Source organism: Drosophila mauritiana, unplaced genomic scaffold, assembly GCF_004382145.1.
Source record: "Drosophila mauritiana strain mau12 unplaced genomic scaffold, ASM438214v1 U_238, whole genome shotgun sequence".
Lineage (NCBI taxonomy): Eukaryota > Metazoa > Arthropoda > Insecta > Diptera > Drosophilidae > Drosophila > Drosophila mauritiana.
This window is the reverse complement of record NW_022881372.1, coordinates 14308-35429: the sequence shown is the minus strand read 5'-3', so window position 1 is coordinate 35429 and position 21122 is coordinate 14308. Positions and strand designations below refer to the sequence as shown.

The following is a 21122-nucleotide window of genomic DNA, read 5'->3' as shown; positions in this document are numbered from 1 at the left end:
TATTTGCGGTATTTATTTTTAATCTTCGAAGAGCGTAAACTGGATGTAAATGTGGTTTCACTCAACCTTGACAATTGATGTATGCGTGTTGAGGTGTGTACTCATCTTAAAATCTGAGAAAAGATAAAGATTTTTTAGAAAATTCGAATAATAATTGTGGACAATATTTTTTTTATATTAGTTTATGTTTAATGCTCGTTTATGTTTCATTTGTGACGAGTGAATTTAGTGAACAGTTGAACTGGGCGCGGTAGTCCGTATTCTTCCTTTTTGGCCTTGGCCTACTAATGGTACGGTTGCCACACAATCCTCTGGGCTGCTTTCTCGGGTGCCTCCACACCACTCAGCCTATCCAGCAGATTACCACACACTTTAATCAGAGGTTACTTGGTTAATATTTCATTTACTTTCATTTCATTTATTATACTCTGTACTGCTATATCGGTAACTCCTCCCCCCTGGAATGAAGTGACGGCCACATCGAAGGAATGGCCGAAACGTAATTTAACGGAATTTCCACAGGGGTGATAATGGTGCTTCTTCTTTCAACATCAGGGTCAATATTGTGCATATGGTATTCTCGTTTGACCGCGCGTTCACACTTCCGAGATCCTTCTGTTAACACTCCGACACTCGGCCTCCTTCCGCACGCGATCTCTCAGATGATTTTTGGATACTTGGTACGCCGTTTAAACAAATCATAAATCGGGAGAAACCAAATTTTGTGGTATCAAATATCGCATTGCCGCTCACCTACAATATGTTCACGCCAACCAGGTACTAGTACATTCGCGCTGCCGTCCTATCCCGTAAACGCCACCGCAACACACCCCATTGTGTTTCGTCTAAAGAAGTAACTAAATAATCAAAGACATTCAGCCCGAAAAAATCCCCGGCTGCGACCTATAACACCGGAAATGATCATCCAGCTGCCACATCTCAGTTCGCTACATAACCAAGCTTTTAATGCCATCACCAAACTGGTTACTTTCCACAACGATGGAAGAGGTCGATTATATAATGATTCCAAAGCTGTAAGAACCACACAGTCGCTTCTCTTAAGACCAATAAGTCTACTCTCATGTATTTCGAAACTATCGAAAATGCCTGCTGATCCGTCTTAATAATCTATATACATATAATCCCAGCCCACCAATTTGGATTTCGCGAAAGCCATGGAACCATGAACAGGTGAATCGTATTACAACGGAAAAACTGTGGTATCAAATATCGCATAAATCACACTGGTTGCAAAATGAAAGGAATATAGTGATCGAAGTCACCGTGTAAGGTGACTTCACCCATCCAGTGAACTTGTACATCAAGCAGCCCGAGACTTTGCAATCGTATTCTGAAACTTCAGTTTCAGATGAGCCCATAACGTTCATAACATTCATAACGTTAGCGTACATATGTTGTGTTGAATCGGCTCAGAAAATGGTAAGTCGAATCGCCCATAACGACTTCATTATAGTCTCCCGTCAATTGCTGATCAATCGAGCCGACACGGATAAGGACAAACGGAGTGCCAAGGTGCTCATTATCTACAGCACTGGAAAGCAGCACATCGTCACCTTCAAGCTGCCCATCCATGCGTTTACAGTGCAAGAGCTGTTTCTCAAGATGAACATTCATATGGAGGATAACATCACGATTGATTGCATGGAGAATGCCGGTGGTATTATCCATTTGGTGGTCTCTGTGGGATTCGCCATCGGTGATACCATTGCCGATAAGATTGCCAAGGCGGAGGAGTTCTACAAGAAGGTGCATCAGTCCAGGGCGTCCGCTGATGCCACTCCTCGCAACGCGGTGCCCGTTGAAGAGCCACCATCTCTTCCGGTTGTCAAGCCATCGGTGGTCTCGGTGGGCTTCGCCATCGGTGATACCATTGCCGATACGATTGCCCATGCGGAGGAGTTCAACAAGAAGGTGCATCAGTCAAAGGCGTCCGCTGGTGCCGCTCTTCCCAACGCGGTGCCCGTTGAAGTGCCACCATCTCGTGCGGTTGTCAAGCCATCGGAGACTTCGGTGGCCAACAATGGTTGCCAGCCATCTGCAACCAAAGGCAAGAAGCACAAGAAAAGACATCGCGCTCCGGGAGACACCAATGCTGACAAAGCGATATCGTCGGCGAATCAAGACGCCAATACTCCCAAGACCAAGAAACAGAAGAAGTGTCATTCTGCAGAGGACAGCAATGGTTATCAAGTTGCTGGTGCTCAAGACAACCCAGGTTCATCTGGCAATAAACAGGGAAGTCAAACCCCTACGGGTAACACCTCAAATTCTCCAAAGAAGAGTAGTACTGCCCAAGTGATATCGTCGGTGGATCAAGACGACAATACTCCCAAGACCAAGAAACAGAAGAAGTGTCATTCTGCAGAGGACAGCAATGGTTATCAAGTTGCTGGTGCTCAAGACAACCCAGGTTCATCTGGCAATAAACAGGGAAATCAAACCCCCACGGGTAACACCTCAAATTCTCCAAAGAAGAGCAATGGTCTCCAGGGCGTGCAACCAGCTGGAGACGCTCTCGCAAGCTCCCCGTCAATCCAGTCGAAGGACCAAGTCGCACATGCCACTGTTAGCAAGAAATCGGAAGAGACAGCTGGTGGATCTCAATCGCGGGTGCAACCGAATGTTGCATCCATACCGGCGCCAGCCGAGAAAGCAACTAGTGACACTATACCCACACCTGCAGAACGCGCAGAGAAGAGTCGCCTGCGCCGGAACAGCAACTGGATAATAAGCAGGGACTTTGACGATGAAGTCATTGTGCTGTTGAGCAGCGAGGATGAGGAGACCACCGCCGCCGACAATGGCCAAACAGAGGGAAGACTCTCCGTCGACGAGAATCCAACGCTTTTCACATATCCGCCCACCGGAACCGGTGGCCTGAGCATCACCATTAAGGACTATATGTGTCTCAAGGAAGGCTCATTTCTGAACGACATAATCATTGATTTTTATCTGCGCTGGCTAAAGAATAACATCGTACCAGAGGGTCAGCGCGATAGGACGCACATCTTTAGCACATTTTTCCACATGAGATTGACCACAGAGACGAGTCCCAACAACACGAAGGAGCCGGTGGCCAAGAGGCGTCACGAAAGGGTAAAGAAGTGGACACGAACCGTGAATATATTCGAGAAGGATTTCATCATAATACCATTCAACGAGAAGTCCCATTGGATACTGGCCATCATATGTTTTCCAAACCTGAAGACCTCCGTGGTTTACCATGATGTACAGACACCCGGCGAAGACATTCCAATCAAACAGCCATTGATTCTCATCTTCGATTCGTTGGAGGGCAACTCACGCGATCGAGATATTGCCATATTGCATGATTACCTCAACTTCGAGTACAAGGCAAAGTATCCGAAAGAGCGGGCGCGCATCTTCAACGGGGATAATATGCCAGGTCTCATTGTGGAGGTGCCGCAGCAGGAGAATCTCACCGATTGCGGTCTCTATCTGCTGCAGTATGCGGAGCAATTCTTCACAAAACCCATCGTTAACTATAAGCTGCCCATTAGGGAGCTGATCGATTGGTTTGACCTGCTCACAGTAACCAAGAAGCGCGAGGATATCGCCAATCTCATCCAGAAGCTGATGAATGAAGGCAATCAGCAGGGCATAACTTTGCCCGTCATAAAGTTTCCCACACTGAATGGCATAATGGTGATGGATGTTGTTTGGGAACGAGACAGCCTGTCTACGCGAACAAGTCACCCTTTATCTTTGTTTACATTTGTCTGCAGCTTCAGCGGAGCTTATCAGCGGAATCAATGTAAGCATCGCACTGCTGTAATTGTCCGCGAGCTTGCCCAGTACTTTTCCAAACTTCTAACTCTCTTCTAACTGTAACTTGTTTACGTCTTATGCTAGTTTAATCGTATGGCGTGAGTACAGCCAAAGCTTAAGTTAGTCACATTTTTGATCGTCGAGAAAACGTACGCATCGGTGTCGAATTAATTACTCTTAAGTGTCTGAAGTAACCAATAAATCAAACTAAACAGTAACACTGGCGGTTTTATTTATGAACATAAAAATTGGTCCTTCGAGCCGGATTACCGGAACTGCGTTTCTTTCGGGCATTTGATTTTGATTATTGGCCTTTTGGCAAACGATAATCTATAGATTCCTACATCGTATAGAATCGTTCCCTTCTTTCGACCACCATGCGGAGTGTGATTCAACAACGGGGCTTCTGCAAAAGCCAAATTACTCGTGCGCATAATAATGCCTTAAAATTTGTTGATGACATTCATTCAGTGCAAACAATAGTTGTCCGCCTGGCGCAACTACAGGAAAATTATTTGCGGTTCGTACGGCTCTCGGAAGAGCTGTATGCATTTAAATCGGAAGCCGATTGGGAGAACCCTGACGAGGATTTTGACGCATATGAGGACAAACATTATGCTACACACGCTATTCTCAGCAATACTTTGGAGGAGTTGAGACGGGATGTCACCTCAAACAGTATTGATGCCACAGTTCAAGCCGCAGACACATCCCAGAGAAGTCATGTCGATTTTCAGTTCGAGCGAATTAAACTTCCGACTTTTTCTGGAAATTATGAGGACTGGAAACATTTTTCGGACATGTTTATTGGATCGATTGCTTCCAATTCGAGCCTGACGGATTGCCAACGATTTCATTATTTAAAATCGTACCTTGCCGGAGACGCGCTTGCATTAGTTAAACATATTCCAGTTACTAATGACAACTATCGGGAAGCATGGGATCGGCTGGAACAGCGATATAACAAACAATCGCTAATTATTCGATCGTTCTTAAACAGTTTCATGAGCCTTCCGAGTGCTATAAATTCAAATATCGGCACAGTGCGGAAAATTGCCGATGGTGCAGACGAAGTTATTCGTGGTCTACGAGCTCTTAATTGCGAAGAGAGGGATCCCTGGCTAATTTTCATTTTACTTTCAAAATTAGATAGCGATACCCGCCAAGCCTGGGCTCAGTGCGCAGAATCCGAGGAAAAAGGTGTGACCATCAACCGATTCTTGAAATTTCTCACATCACGCTGCGATACGTTGGAGGCTTTTGAATTAACTCGATCAACCCAAGCTCGACGCGCAGCTACCACGCACCACGCAGACACGCATCCAAGACGGGAAGAGCCGAAGTGCACATCGTGCCAGCAGAATCACCATCTGTTTAAGTGTCCTCAATTCATCGCACTCGACATTGCATCTCGCCGAGACTTCCTCAAATCAAGAAAGCTCTGTTTCAATTGCCTCAGCCCGGCTCATATGATGGGCAACTGTACATCGAGGCATACTTGTCGGATCTGCCGCCGCAAGCATCATACTTTGGTTCATGGCTCGTCGCAGCCAATTCAAAATGGCAACAACATTGACACCGCAAGTGTTGACAGCCGCGATCGACCAGCAGTCTCACATGCGGGATCTACAATTGGCCACAATCAACCGCTAGCTCGAGAAGGTCATCGCTTGGGAAGCGAGCCTCCCGCGGAAAACAACTTTACGCATCATACTCTGGAGAATATTCCGGCGGCTGGTTCTCAGACTCTGTTGCCAACCATCCTTGCTGACGTCATCGACGCCTGGGGAAACACTACAACCTGCAGGCTGCTCCTGGACACTGGATCTACAATAACCTTGGCATCGGAATCATTTGTTCAGCGAATAGGCGTGCGTCGAACGCACGCACGGATTTCTATTCTCGGTCTCGCCGCCAACAGCGCGGGCGTTACCCGAGGACGCGCACATATCAAGCTGCGCTCTCGACATTCGGGCCAAACTGTCGAATTGGTCTCGTTCATTCTCAACTCGCTGACGTCATCACTTCCTGCCCAAGTTATTGACACCTCATCCTCTACGTGGAGGCAAATCTGCGAGCTTCCTTTGGCAGACCCAACGTTCTGCACACCTGGAGCAATCGATGTCATTGTTGGATCGGATCAGCTTTGGTCTCTATACACAGGAGATCGGAAACACTTTGGTAACGACTTTCCTATCGCTCTCAATACTGTATTTGGTTGGATTCTTGCAGGCTCTTACTCTGCATTCGATGATCACCCTACTTCTGCGGTTACTCATCACGCGGACCTAGACACGATGGTTCGTTCATTCATGGAGATGGACAGCATTCAGCCTAACCAGGCTCTCCTGGACGCCAGCGATCCCACAGAGCGTCATTTTGCTGCCACACACAAGCGCTCGACGGACGGGGTGTACGTCGTCGAGTATCCCTTCAAGGAGAAGGCACCGCCTATTGATTCAACCTTGCCACAGGCCATCAATCGCTTCTTCTCGCTGGAACGCAAATTTCGTCGGTATCCAGAATTGAAGCAGCAGTACGAAGCTTTCCTGGACGACTACTTGCAACGTGGACATATGGAACAACTGACCTCGGCTCAGGTTGAGGAGTCCCCAGACACCTGCTTCTATTTGCCGCACCACGCTGTCATCAAACTGGACAGTCTGACTACCAAATGTCGTGTAGTTTTTGATGGATCAGGAAAGGACAGCTCTGGAGTATCGCTCAATGACAGACTACATATTGGTCCACCGATTCAACGCGATCTTCTTGGCGTTTGTCTACGCTTCCGGCAGCACCAATATGTTTTATGCGCAGATGTCGAAAAGATGTTTCGAGGCATTAAAATCTTTAAGCCACACGCCAATTTTCAGCGCATTGTTTGGCGCACGACTGAGAATGAACCTCTGCTTCATTTTCGCCTGCTGACGGTTACCTACGGATTGGCACCGTCACCATTTCTGGCTGTTCGAGTTCTAAAGCAACTTGCCGACGATCATGGCCATGAATACCCTGCAGCAGCTCACGCTCTTCTGCACGATGCCTATGTGGACGATATCCCTACAGGCGCCAACACATTCGAGGAGCTTATGATTCTCAAGGACGAGCTTATAGCCCTCTTGGATAAGGGAAAATTCAAGCTACGCAAATGGAGTTCTAATAGTTGGCGTCTTCTGAAATCATTACCAGATGAAGATAGATGTTTTGAACCTATCCAGCTCCTCAACAAATCAGCTGCGGATTCACCTGTCAAGGTTCTTGGTATCCAATGGAACCCTGGGAAGGACGTTCTGTATCTCAACCTAAAGGGATGCGATGCGACCATTTCTCCGACGAAAAGAGAACTCTTGTCTCAGCTATCAAGAATTTATGATCCGCTTGGACTGGTAGCGCCGGTCACAGTTCTACTCAAGATAATCTTCCAAGAAAGCTGGACAAGTGTCCTGCAGTGGGACGACCCCATTCCTGAAAGTCTACGTACGCGCTGGAGAGCCTTAGTAGAGGATTTGCCAGCACTTACGCAATGCCAAGTACCACGGTATATTGCGTCACCATTTCAAGATGTTCAACTACACGGATTCGCCGACGCATCCTCGCACGCCTACGGTGCGGTAGTTTACGCTCGAGTTGCAGTTGGATGCAGCTTTCAAGTAACTCTGGTTGCCGCCAAAACACGAGTGGCCCCGATCAAGCCCGTATCAATTCCACGTTTGGAGCTAAACGCTGCGTTACTTCTATCTCGATTGCTTTCTATTGTCAAAACATCATTAACAATTCCTCTTTTCAGCACGAGCTGCTGGACAGATTCAGAAATTGTGCTACATTGGCTTTCAGCTCCCCCTCGACGGTGGAACACCTACGTCTGCAACCGAACTTCTGAGATATTGAGCGACTTTCCCCGTAGCTGCTGGAACCATGTTCGCACGGAAGACAATCCTGCAGATTGTGCTTCCCGAGGACTTCATCCGTCAAAGCTTCTGGAGCATCGACTGTGGTGGAAAGGTCCGTCCTGGCTGGCCACACCCACCTCTGAGTGGCCACCTTCTACAAGCAAGTTCAGCGTATCGTCAAGTTTCGATGTCAACACTGAAGAACGAGCCATAAAGCCCACGACTCTACATAACTTTCCTGATGAAAGTATACACGAGTTACTCATCCACAAATTCTCAACCTGGACGCGTCTTATAAGGGTATCTAGCTACTGTCATCGCTTTATTCACACTCTTCGATCCCATCATAGGAATTCGGCACCATTCCTTACGTCTGAAGAGTTGCTGGACGCACAGCGCCGACTTCTTCGACATGTGCAACAAAAATCCTTTGCCAGAGAATATGCGCAGCTAGAGAATCGACGCCAGCTTAACGCTAAATCGCATCTTATCCGGTTTTCTCCGTTTCTGGATGATTATGGAGTAATGCGAGTCGGTGGGAGAATCGAGCAATCTACACTCAACTACAACGCCAAGCACCCGATTCTGATACCTAAAGATACACCACTAGCTGGACTGCTGGTTCGACATTTTCATGTCTCCTATCTGCACACTGGAGTTGATGCAACGTTCACCAATCTTCGTCAGCAGTACTGGATTCTGGGAGCCCGCAATCTCGTCAGAAAGGCAGTCTTCCAATGCAAATCCTGTTTTCTTCAACGAAAGGGCACAAGCAACCAGATCATGGGAGAGCTACCAATTCCTCGAGTTCAAGCTAGCCGCTGCTTTCAACACACAGGGCTGGACTACGCTGGACCGATCGCAATCAAGGAATCAAAGGGAAGAACTCCACGCATCGGAAAGGCATGGTTTTCTATTTTCGTGTGCCTCACTACAAAGGCACTTCACATCGAGGTTGTTAGTTATCTAACTACACAGGCTTTCATCGCAGCCTTTCAACGATTCATTGCCCGCCGAGCGAAGCCTACTGACCTGTATTCGGACAATGGAACTACATTTCATGGAGGCAAGCAAACTTTGGATGACATGAGACGTCTGGCCATTCAACAAGCCAAAGATGAGGAACTAGCAGGATTCTTTGCCAATGAAGGGATTTCTTGGCACTTTATACCCCCGTCTGCTCCCCATTTTGGAGGGATGTGGGAAGCTGGAATTCGCTCAATTAAACTCCATATGAAACGGATACTTGGATCAAAGGCTTTAACGTTTGAGGAGCTCTCTACTGTCCTGACCCAAATTGAAGCTATCCTGAATTCACGCCCGCTGTGCCCAACTGGGGATAATTCTTTGGATCCACTGACGCCTGCTCACTTTTTGACTGGATCTCCGTATACTGCATTGCCTGAACCCTGTCGTCTGGATATGCAAGTCAATCGATTGGAGAGGTGGAATCAGCTGCAAGCCATGGTTCAAGGCTTTTGGAAAAGGTGGCATATGGAATATCTGACCTCTCTTCATGAGCGGACAAAGTGGCATCTGGAAACCGAGAATCTGAAGATCGACACACTGGTAGTACTCAAGGAGCCCAATCTACCGCCCTCTAAATGGATTCTTGGCCGCATCACCGCAGTGCACGCAGGAATCGACAACAAGGTCCGAGTCGTTACAGTGAAGACTGCTCACGGATTATACAAACGCCCAATTGCCAAAATCGCTGTACTGCCTCTCTGCTGAACAACCGTTCAGGGGGGCCGGTATGTTTGGGAACGAGACAGCCTGTCTACGCGAACAAGTCACCCTTTATCTTTGTTTACATTTGTCTGCAGCTTCAGCGGAGCTTATCAGCGGAATCAATGTAAGCATCGCACTGCTGTAATTGTCCGCGAGCTTGCCCAGTACTTTTCCAAACTTCTAACTCTCTTCTAACTGTAACTTGTTTACGTCTTATGCTAGTTTAATCGTATGGCGTGAGTACAGCCAAAGCTTAAGTTAGTCACATTTTTGATCGTCGAGAAAACGTACGCATCGGTGTCGAATTAATTACTCTTAAGTGTCTGAAGTAACCAATAAATCAAACTAAACAGTAACACTGGCGGTTTTATTTATGAACAGATGTGGATGACGATAAGGAATGGGACACGGAGGAAGAGAATCAAACTATAAACCAATATAGTTTTGAAACCAGAACACCGCCGAAAAGAAGGCATACACTCCAGTAAACCACTTGTGAAGTGGCTGCTTCGGAAAATTATATTTTCACACAGAGGAACTGAAGACGACGACAACGCAATGCACACACGTTTGTAATACTAGGAGGAGCAAGTTACACGGAGGTGGGTTCACCAGAATTATAGGTTTTTTCCCCCAAAAGCAAGAAAACTTTCATACACACACACACACACAAGTCACCAAAAAGAGCAGTGCGGCCAAAAAGACGATAAAGAGGCTACCTACCAGAGAGAGAGAAAGAGAGACACAGATCAGGATCACAGGATGAGCAGGATAAGCAGCATGAGCAGGATAAGCAGCATGAGCAGGATAAGCAGGAGCTGGATGCCAGGAGGTGGAGAATGGCCAAACATCAAGAAAAATTCTAAATTTAGTCACCAAATTAATAGAAAATATTTTTTTTTGTAAATAGCAAAATAAACGGTCCATAGGACCAATAAAAATAAGTCACGCAATAAGCATAGCTTTATAGATTGCAAAAAATGAATTCTACTATACTATATGGTACTTAAGCGCGGTTATCAGCTATTTGGAAAATCAGCATTATACTCGACTCTAAGCCCACACACATACACAGACACACGCACACGCACACACATGGATCTCTTTGCATTGGTGTTGGGGTTCGGCGATAAGAAAATCGAGCCATTAAGTCGCGCCGGCGATTCTATAGACGCTCAGTTGCTTTGGAGCGATTCTTTGATGCAGACGAACGTCGGAGTTTGCGGATTGTAATAAAAGAGCAAGCACAGAGAGAGAGAGAGAGACAGTTAATGAGACAGAGAGATATATATGCAGGTAGGAGCTTTGTATTACGCATACACTAGGGCTTGACTGTATATGTACACATTGCAACGGAGTGCTACAATGTGCTTTTAAGTTATGATTATACAGAACAGTAATTAACCGATATGTGCGCATACTACAATACTACTTTTACAGTTTGGTAGAAAATCTTCTTTATTTTTATATATGTTTTTAGTTTTCTTATTCCATTTGTCTCTATATACATTTATATTGGGAATTATTTCTTTCTTTCTTTCTTTTTCTATTTTGTCAATGTTAGTCAAAAAAAAAAATTTTCTTTTACATTATTGTCTGCCTGAATCTAGCTATGGCTTCACGGGACATATTGGGTTAACAGGGCATAGTAGTTTATGCTCCATTTTACAATGTGTCTTAAAATTTTTCTTATATATATATATATTTATATTTATTGTTAATTAGTTAATATTTTAGTGCTGCTGATGTTCATCTCCTGGTGTCAGCTGGGCGTCGCCGGGGGTGGCACGCTGATACTCCCTTGCTGCTGTCTATTTCTGGGCTGCTGATGATGTTGATGGCTGCTCACAAGTCCCCAGGCAGTGAGGACACCAGACTCCTTCGCAGTCCGGGGGGCAGGACTTTTTAGCCTTCGTTAGTGCTGGTGCTGGTGCTGGACATGCCTTTGGTTTTGGAACTTCATTAATTATTGTTATATTTTTAGTATTTTCTGAGTAAGTTTTCTCGAGTTTTTGGGTCTTCAATTCTTCCTGATATTGAAGCAAGTGGTCTAGCTCTGCATGTAGCCTTAGAGCTTTCGACCAAACCGGTGGCGTTTGCTGACCGTATATTAGCCACCTTACGTGGGCTATACGTTTGTTCAGCTTGGTATTTAGACCGCCACGGTGTTTTCCCATAACTCAATACAACTCTACTCACTCAGATATTTCCTTAGTTTTGGCAATTGTAAGTTCCATGTAATGATTCCTCGGTCTTCTTCCTCAGCCTTCCAGTCCAGTTTTCCTCCAATATGTGTTTTTTATTTCGTTAATTTTTCCATCGTTGGACGACTGTCACGGTCGCCATGTAATGGGTCGTTCATTGATAACACAAGTCTTTTGGTTTTGATTGCAGCCGTCAGGCTGAATTAGGTTTTTATTTGATTTTTATTAAATTTTTGTTTGGCGGAAATGGTTCTGCCAGTTCAACGTCTTTACAGTGTCTGCGTTGTGAGTTTTGAATATATTTCGTCTTAGGCTAAGCCGCGTAGCTGCGCTGCCGGATACGCCAGCGGCGGAGCGGCTTTCTTATGTATATCTTATATATCTAGGCTTATCGAGAGAGCGATCTATGTACTTATGTATTATGCATTTGGTCGGCGTGGGAATGCTGACCATGCACTTATACTTTGTAGCCTTCAAGTGTACGATCATGTTACATCCGCCTTGGGCCTTATTGGTTGCATAAACATAAACATAAACATAGAAACAAAGTGCTGCTATATGTTAGTATGCTATTATACTTAAATGTTCTTAATATTACATAGGCGCATACTACACCAATGGCACCGGAGTTGTTCACTTAATACTTGAAACGTATCAGCGCTAACTAATTATAAGGTATTTGCGGTATTTATTTTTAATCTTCGAAGAGCGTAAACTGGATGTAAATGTGGTTTCACTCAACCTTGACAATTGATGTATGCGTGTTGAGGTGTGTACTCATCTTAAAATCTGAGAAAAGATAAAGATTTTTTAGAAAATTCGAATAATAATTGTGGACAATATTTTTTTTATATTAGTTTATGTTTAATGCTCGTTTATGTTTCATTTGTGACGAGTGAATTTAGTGAACAGTTGAACTGGGCGCGGTAGTCCGTATTCTTCCTTTTTGGCCTTGGCCTACTAATGGTACGGTTGCCACACAATCCTCTGGGCTGCTTTCTCGGGTGCCTCCACCACTCAGCCTATCCAGCAGATTACCACACACTTTAATCAGAGGTTACTTGGTTAATATTTCATTTACTTTCATTTCATTTATTATACTCTGTACTGCTATATCGGTAACTCCTCCCCCCCTGGAATGAAGTGACGGCCACATCGAAGGAATGGCCGAAACGTAATTTAAAGGAATTTCCACAGGGGTGATAATGGTGCTTCTTCTTTCAACATCAGGGTCAATATTGTGCATATGGTATTCTCGTTTGACCGCGCGTTCACACTTCCGAGATCCTTCTGTTAACACTCCGACACTCGGCCTCCTTCCGCACGCGATCTCTCAGATGATTTTTGGATACTTGGTACGCCGTTTAAACAAATCATAAAATCGGGAGAAACCAAATTTTTGTGGTATCAAATATCGCATAAATCACACTGGTTGCAAAATGAAAGGAATATAGTGATCGAAGTCACCGTGTAAGGTGACTTCACCCATCCAGTGAACTTGCACATCAAGCAGCCCGAGACTTTGCAATCGTATTCTGAAACTTCAGTTTCAGATGAGCCCATAACGTTCATAACATTCATAACGTTAGCGTACATATGTTGTGTTGAATCGGCTCCGAAAATGGTAAGTCGAATCGCCCATAACGACTTCATTATAGTCTCCCGTCAATTGCTGATCAATCGAGTCGACACGGATAAGGACAAACAGAGTGCCAAGGTGCTCATTATCTACAGCACTGGAAAGCAGCACATCGTCACCTTCAAGCTGCCCATCCATGCCTTTACAGTGCAAAAGCTGTTTCTCAAGATGAACCTTCATATGGAGGATAACATCACGATTGATTGCATGGAGAATGCCGGTGGTATTATCCATTTGGTGGTCTCTGTGGGATTCGCCATCGGTGATACCATTGCCGATAAGATTGCCAAGGCGGAGGAGTTCTACAAGAAGGTGCATCAGTCCAGGGCGTCCGCTGATGCCGCTCCTCGCAACGCGGTGCCCGTTGAAGAGCCACCATCTCTTCCGGTTGTCAAGCCATCGGTGGTCTCGGTGGGCTTCGCCATCGGTGATACCATTGCCGATACGATTGCCCATGCGGAGGAGTTCAACAAGAAGGTGCATCAGTCAAAGGCGTCCGCTGGTGCCGCTCTTCCCAACGCGGTGCCCGTTGAAGTGCCACCATCTCGTGCGGTTGTCAAGCCATCGGAGACTTCGGTGGCCAACAATGGTTGCCAGCCATCTGCAACCAAAGGCAAGAAGCACAAGAAAAGACATTGCGCTCCGGGAGACACCAATGCTGACAAAGCGATATCGTCGGCGAATCAAGACGCCAATACTCCCAAGACCAAGAAACAGAAGAAGTGTCATTCTGCAGAGGACAGCAATGGTTATCAAGTTGCTGGTGCTCAAGACAACCCAGGTTCATCTGGCAATAAACAGGGAAGTCAAACCCCTACGGGTAACACCTCAAATTCTCCAAAGAAGAGTAGTACTGCCCAAGTGATATCGTCGGTGGATCAAGACGACAATACTCCCAAGACCAAGAAACAGAAGAAGTGTCATTCTGCAGAGGACAGCAATGGTTATCAAGTTGCTGGTGCTCAAGACAACCCAGGTTCATCTGGCAATAAACAGGGAAATCAAACCCCCACGGGTAACACCTCAAATTCTCCAAAGAAGAGCAATGGTCTCCAGGGCGTGCAACCAGCTGGAGACGCTCTCGCAAGCTCCCAGTCAATCCAGTCGAAGGACCAAGTCGCACATGCCACTGTTAGCAAGAAATCGGAAGAGACAGCTGGTGGATCTCAATCGCGGGTGCAACCGAATGTTGCATCCATACCGGCGCCAGCCGAGAAAGCAACTAGTGACACTATACCCACACCTGCAGAACGCGTAGAGAAGAGTCGCCTGCGCCGGAACAGCAACTGGATAATAAGCAGGGACTTTGACGATGAAGTCATTGTGCTGTTGAGCAGCGAGGATGAGGAGACCACCGCCGCCGACAATGGCCAAACAGAGGGAAGACTCTCCGTCGAAGAGAATCCAACGCTTTTCACATATCCGCCCACCGGAACCGGTGGCCTGAGCATCACCATTAAGGACTATATGTGTCTCAAGGAAGGCTCATTTCTGAACGACATAATCATTGATTTTTATCTGCGCTGGCTAAAGAATAACATCGTACCAGAGGGTCAGCGCGATAGGACGCACATCTTTAGCACATTTTTCCACATGAGATTGACCACAGAGACGAGTCCCAACAACACGAAGGAGCCGGTGGCCAAGAGGCGTCACGAAAGGGTAAAGAAGTGGACACGAACCGTGAATATATTCGAGAAGGATTTCATCATAATACCATTCAACGAGAAGTCCCATTGGATACTGGCCATCATATGTTTTCCAAACCTGAAGACCTCCGTGGTTAACCATGATGTACAGACACCCGGCGAAGACATTCCAATCAAACAGCCATTGATTCTCATCTTCGATTCGTTGGAGGGCAACTCACGCGATCGAGATATTGCCATATTGCATGATTACCTCAACTTCGAGTACAAGGCAAAGTATCCGAAAGAGCGGGCGCGCATCTTCAACGGGGATAATATGCCAGGTCTCATTGTGGAGGTGCCGCAGCAGGAGAATCTCACCGATTGCGGTCTCTATCTGCTGCAGTATGCGGAGCAATTCTTCACAAAACCCATCGTTAACTATAAGCTGCCCATTAGGGAGCTGATCGATTGGTTTGACCTGCTCACAGTAACCAAGAAGCGCGAGGATATCGCCAATCTCATCCAGAAGCTGATGAATGAAGGCAATCAGCAGGGCATAACTTTGCCCGTCATAAAGTTTCCCACACTGAATGGCATAATGGTGATGGATGTGGATGACGATAAGGAATGGGACACGGAGGAAGAGAATCAAACTATAAACCAATATAGTTTTGAAACCAGAACACCGCCGAAAAGAAGGCATACACTCCAGTAAACCACTTGTGAAGTGGCTGCTTCGGAAAATTATATTTTCACACAGAAGAACTGAAGACGACGACAACGCAATGCACACACGTTTGGAATACTAGGAGGAGCAAGTTACACGGAGGTGGGTTCACCAGAATTATAGGTTTTTTCCCCCAAAAGCAAGAAAACTTTCATACACACACACACACACAAGTCACCAAAAAGAGCAGTGCGGCCAAAAAGACGATAAGGAGGCTACCTACCAGAGAGAGAGAAAGAGAGACACAGATCAGGATAAGCAGCATGAGCAGGATAAGCAGCATGAGCAGGATAAGCAGGAGCTGGATGCCAGGAGGTGGAGAATGGCCAAACATCAAGAAAAATTCTAAATTTAGTCACCAAATTAATAGAAAATATTTTTTTTTGTAAATAGCAAATTAAACGGTCCATAGCACCAATAAAATTAAGTCACGCAATAAGCATAGCTTTATAGATTGCCAAAAATGAATTCTACTATACTATATGGTACTTAAGCGCGGTTATCAGCTATTTGGAAAATCAGCATTATACTCGACTCTACGCCCACACACATACACAGACACACGTACACGCACACACATGGATCTCTTTGCATTGGTGTTGGGGTTCGGCGATAAGAAAATCGAGCCATTAAGTCGCGCCGGCGATTCTATAGACGCTCAGTTGCTTTGGAGCGATTCTTTGATGCAGACGAACGTCGGAGTTTGCGGATTGTAATAAAAGAGCAAGCACAGAGAGAGAGAGAGAGAGACAGTTAATGAGACAGAGAGATATATATGCAGGTAGGAGCTTTGTATTACGCATACACTAGGGCTTGACTGTATATGTACACATTGCAACGGAGTGCTACAATGTGCTTTTAAGTTATGATTATACAGTACAGTAATTAACCGATATGTGTGCATACTACAATACTACTTTTACAGTTTGGTAGAAAATCTTCTTTATTTTTATATATGTTTTTAGTTTTCTTATTCCATTTGTCTCTATATACATTTATATTGGGAATTATTTCTTTCTTTCTTTCTTTTTCTATTTTGTCAATGTTAGTCAAAAAAAAAAATTTTCTTTTACATTATTGTCTGCCTGAATCTAGCTATGGCTTCACGGGACATATTGGGTTAACAGGGCATAGTAGTTTATGCTCCATTTTACAATGTGTCTTAAAATTTTTCTTATATATATATATATTTATATTTATTGTTAATTAGTTAATATTTTAGTGCTGCTGATGTTCATCTCCTGGTGTCAGCTGGGCGTCGCCGGGGGTGGCACGCTGATACTCCCTTGCTGCTGTCTATTTCTGGGCTGCTAATGATGTTGATGGCTGCTCACAAGTCCCCAGGCAGTGACGACTCCAGACTCCTTCGCAGTCCGGGGGGCAGGACTTTTTAGCCTTCGTTAGTGCTGGTGCTGGACATGCCTTTGGTTTTGGAACTTCATTAATTATTGTTATATTTTTAGTATTTTCTGAGTAAGTTTTCTCGAGTTTTTGGGTCTTCAATTCTTCCTGATATTGAAGCAAGTGGTCTAGCTCTGCATGTAGCCTTAGAGCTTTCGACCAAACCGGTGGCGTTTGCTGACCGTATATTAGCCACCTTACGTGGGCTATACAAACGTATAGAACGTATAAACGTTCAGCTTGGTATTTAGACCGCCACGGTGTTTTCCCATAACTCAATACAACTCTACTCGCTCAGATATTTCCTTAGTTTTGGCAATTGTAAGTTCCATGTAATGATTCCTCGGTCTTCTTCCTCAGCCTTCCAGTCCAGTTTTCCTCCAATATGTGTTTTTTATTTCGTTAATTTGTCCATCGTTGGACGACTGTCACGGTCGCCATGTAATGGGTCGTTCATTGATAACACAAGTCTTTTGGTTTTGATTGCAGCCGTCAGGCTGAATTAGGTTTTTATTTGATTTTTATTAAATTTTTGTTTGGCGGAAATGGTTCTGCCAGTTCAACGTCTTTACAGTGTCTGCGTTGTGAGTTTTGAATATATTTCGTCTTAGGCTAAGCCGCGTAGCTGCGCTGCCGGATACGCCAGCGGCGGAGCGGCTTTCTTATGTATATCTTATATATCTAGGCTTATCGAGAGAGCGATCTATGTACTTATGTATTATGCATTTGGTCGGCGTGGGAATGCTGACCATGCACTTATACTTTGTAGCCTTCAAGTGTACGATCATGTTACATCCGCCTTGGGCCTTATTGGTTGCATAAACATAAACATAAACATAGAAACAAAGTGCTGCTATATGTCAGTATGCTATTATACTTAAATGTTCTTAATATTACATAGGCGCATACTACACCAATGGCACCGGAGTTGTTCACTTAATACTTGAAACGTATCAGCGCTAACTAATTATAAGGTATTTGCGGTATTTATTTTTAATCTTCGAAGAGCGTAAACTGGATGTAAATGTGGTTTCACTCAACCTTGACAATTGATGTATGCGTGTTGAGGTGTGTACTCATCTTAAAATCTGAGAAAAGATAAAGATTTTTTAGAAAATTCGAATAATAATTGTGGACAATATTTTTTTTATATTAGTTTATGTTTAATGCTCGTTTATGTTTCATTTGTGACGAGTGAATTTAGTGAACAGTTGAACTGGGCGCGGTAGTCCGTATTCTTCCTTTTTGGCCTTGGCCTACTAATGGTATGGTTGCCACACAATCCTCTGGGCTGCTTTCTCGGGTGCCTCCACACCACTCAGCCTATCCAGCAGATTACCACACACTTTAATCAGAGGTTACTTGGTTAATATTTCATTTACTTTCATTTCATTTATTATACTCTGTACTGTGATATCGGTAACTCCTCCCCCCTGGAATGAAGTGACGGCCACATCGAAGGAATGGCCGAAACGTAATTTAACGGAATTTCCACAGGGGTGATAATGGTGCTTCTTCTTTCAACATCAGGGTCAATATTGTGCATATGGTATTCTCGTTTGACCGCGCGTTCACACTTCCGAGATCCTTCTGTTAACACTCCGACACTCGGCCTCCTTCCGCACGCGATCTCTCAGATGATTTTTGGATACTTGGTACGCCGTTTAAACAAATCATAAAATCGGGAGAAACCAAATTTTTGTGGTATCAAATATCGCATAAATCACACTGGTTGCAAAATGAAAGGAATATAGTGATCGAAGTCACCGTGTAAGGTGACTTCACCCAACCAGTGAACTTGTACATCAAGCAGCCCGAGACTATGCAATCGTATTCTGAAACTTCAGTTTCAGATGAGCTCATAACGTTCATAACATTCATAACGTTAGCGTACATATGTTGTGTTGAATCGGCTCCGAAAATGGTAAGTCGAATCGCCCATAACGACTTCATTATAGTCTCCCGTCAATTGCTGATCAATCGAGCCGACACGGATAAGGACAAACGGAGTGCCAAGGTGCTCATTATCTACAGCACTGGAAAACAGCACATCGTCACCTTCAAGCTGCCCATCCATGCGTTTACAGTGCAAAAGCTGTTTCTCAAGATGAACCTTCATATGGAGGATAACATCACGATTGATTGCATGGAGAATGCCGGTGGTATTATCCATTTGGTGGTCTCTGTGGGATTCGCCATCGGTGATACCATTGCCGATAAGATTGCCAAGGCGGAGGAGTTCTACAAGAAGGTGCATCAGTCCAGGGCGTCCGCTGATGCCGCTCCTCGCAACGCGGTGCCCGTTGAAGAGCCACCATCTCTTCCGGTTGTCAAGCCATCGGTGGTCTCGGTGGGCTTCGCCATCGGTGATACCATTGCCGATACGATTGCCCATGCGGAGGAGTTCAACAAGAAGGTGCATCAGTCAAAGGCGTCCGCTGGTGCCGCTCTTCCAACGCGGTGCCCGTTGAAGTGCCACCATCTCGTGCGGTTGTCAAGCCATCGGAGACTTCGGTGGCCAACAATGGTTGCCAGCCATCTGCAACCAAAGGCAAGAAGCACAAGAAAAGACATCGCGCTCCGGGAGACACCAATGCTGACAAAGCGATATCGTCGGCGAATCAAGACGCCAATACTCCCAAGACCAAGAAACAGAAGAAGTGTCATTCTGCAGAGGACAGCAATGGTTATCAAGTTGCTGGTGCTCAAGACAACCCAGGTTCATCTGGCAATAAACAGGGAAGTCAAACCCCTACGGGTAACACCTCAAATTCTCCAAAGAAGAGCAATGGTCTCCAGGGCGTGCAACCAGCTGGAGACGCTCTCGCAAGCTCCCAGTCAATCCAGTCGAAGGACCAAGTCGCACATGCCACTGTTAGCAAGAAATCGGAAGAGACAGCTGGTGGATCTCAATCGCGGGTGCAACCGAATGTTGCATCCATACCGGCGCCAGCCGAGAAAGCAACTAGTGACACTATACCCACACCTGCAGAACGCGCAGAGAAGAGTCGCCTGCGCCGGAACATCAACTGGATAATAAGCAGGGACTTTGACGATGAAGTCATTGTGCTGTTGAGCAGCGAGGATGAGGAGACCACCGCCGCCGCCAATGGCCAAACAGAGGGAAGACTCTCCGTCGACGAGAATCCAACGCTTTTCACATATCCGCCCACCGGAACCGGTGGCCTGAGCATCACCATTAAGGACTATATGTGTCTCAAGGAAGGCACATTTCTGAACGACATAATCATTGATTTTTATCTGCGCTGGTTAAAGAATAACATCATACCAGAGGGTCAGCGCGATAGGACGCACATCTTTAGCACATTTTTCCACATGAGATTGACCACAGAGACGAGTCCCAACAACACGAAGGAGCCGGTGGCCAAGAGGCGTCACGAAAGGGTAAAGAAGTGGACACGAACCGTGAATATATTCGAGAAGGATTTCATCATAATACCATTCAACGAGAAGTCCCATTGGATACTGGCCATCATATGTTTTCCAAACCTGAAGACCTCCGTGGTTAACCATGATGTACAGACACCCGGCGAAGACATTCCAATCAAACAGCCATTGATTCTCATCTTCGATTCGTTGGAGGGCAACTCACGCGATCGAGATATTGTCATATTGCATGATTACCTCAACTTCGAGTACAAGGCAAAGTATCCGAAAGAGCGGGCGCGCATCTTCAACGGGGATAATATGCCAGGTCTCATTGTGGAGGTGCCGCAGCAGGAGAATCTCACCGATTGCGGTCTCTATCTGCTGCAGTATGCGGAGCAATTCTTCACAAAACCCATCGTTAACTATAAGCTGCCCATTAGGGAGCTGATCGATTGGTTTGACCTGCTCACAGTAACCAAGAAGCGCGAGGATATCGCCAATCTCATCCAGAAGCTGATGAATGAAGGCAATCAGCAGGGCATAACTTTGCCCGTCATAAAGTTTCCCACACTGAATGGCATAATGGTGATGGATGTGGATGACGATAAGGAATGGGACACGGAGGAAGAGAATCAAACTATAAACCAATATAGTTTTGAAACCAGAACACCGCCGAAAAGAAGGCATACACTCCAGTAA

At 45.5% G+C, this 21122-nt stretch overlaps 2 protein-coding genes across 2 annotated transcripts; both read left to right on the top strand.

The window, feature by feature from the left end:
* Positions 1-1452: 1452 nt before the first annotated feature.
* LOC117149521 lies at positions 1453-15620 on the top strand (the record flags this gene model as incomplete). The annotated part of the gene is made up of 6 exons (XM_033316790.1): positions 1453-1767; positions 1933-2236; positions 2432-3696; positions 13272-13685; positions 13836-14055; positions 14251-15620. Coding segments are annotated over 6 exons (3888 nt in total), but the record flags the coding sequence as incomplete, so codon positions are not given.
* A 3349-nt stretch (positions 15621-18969) lies between these two features.
* On the top strand, positions 18970-21122 carry LOC117149520 (ubiquitin-like-specific protease 2; the record flags this gene model as incomplete). The annotated part of the gene is made up of 2 exons (XM_033316788.1): positions 18970-19383; positions 19533-21122. Coding segments are annotated over 2 exons (2004 nt in total), but the record flags the coding sequence as incomplete, so codon positions are not given.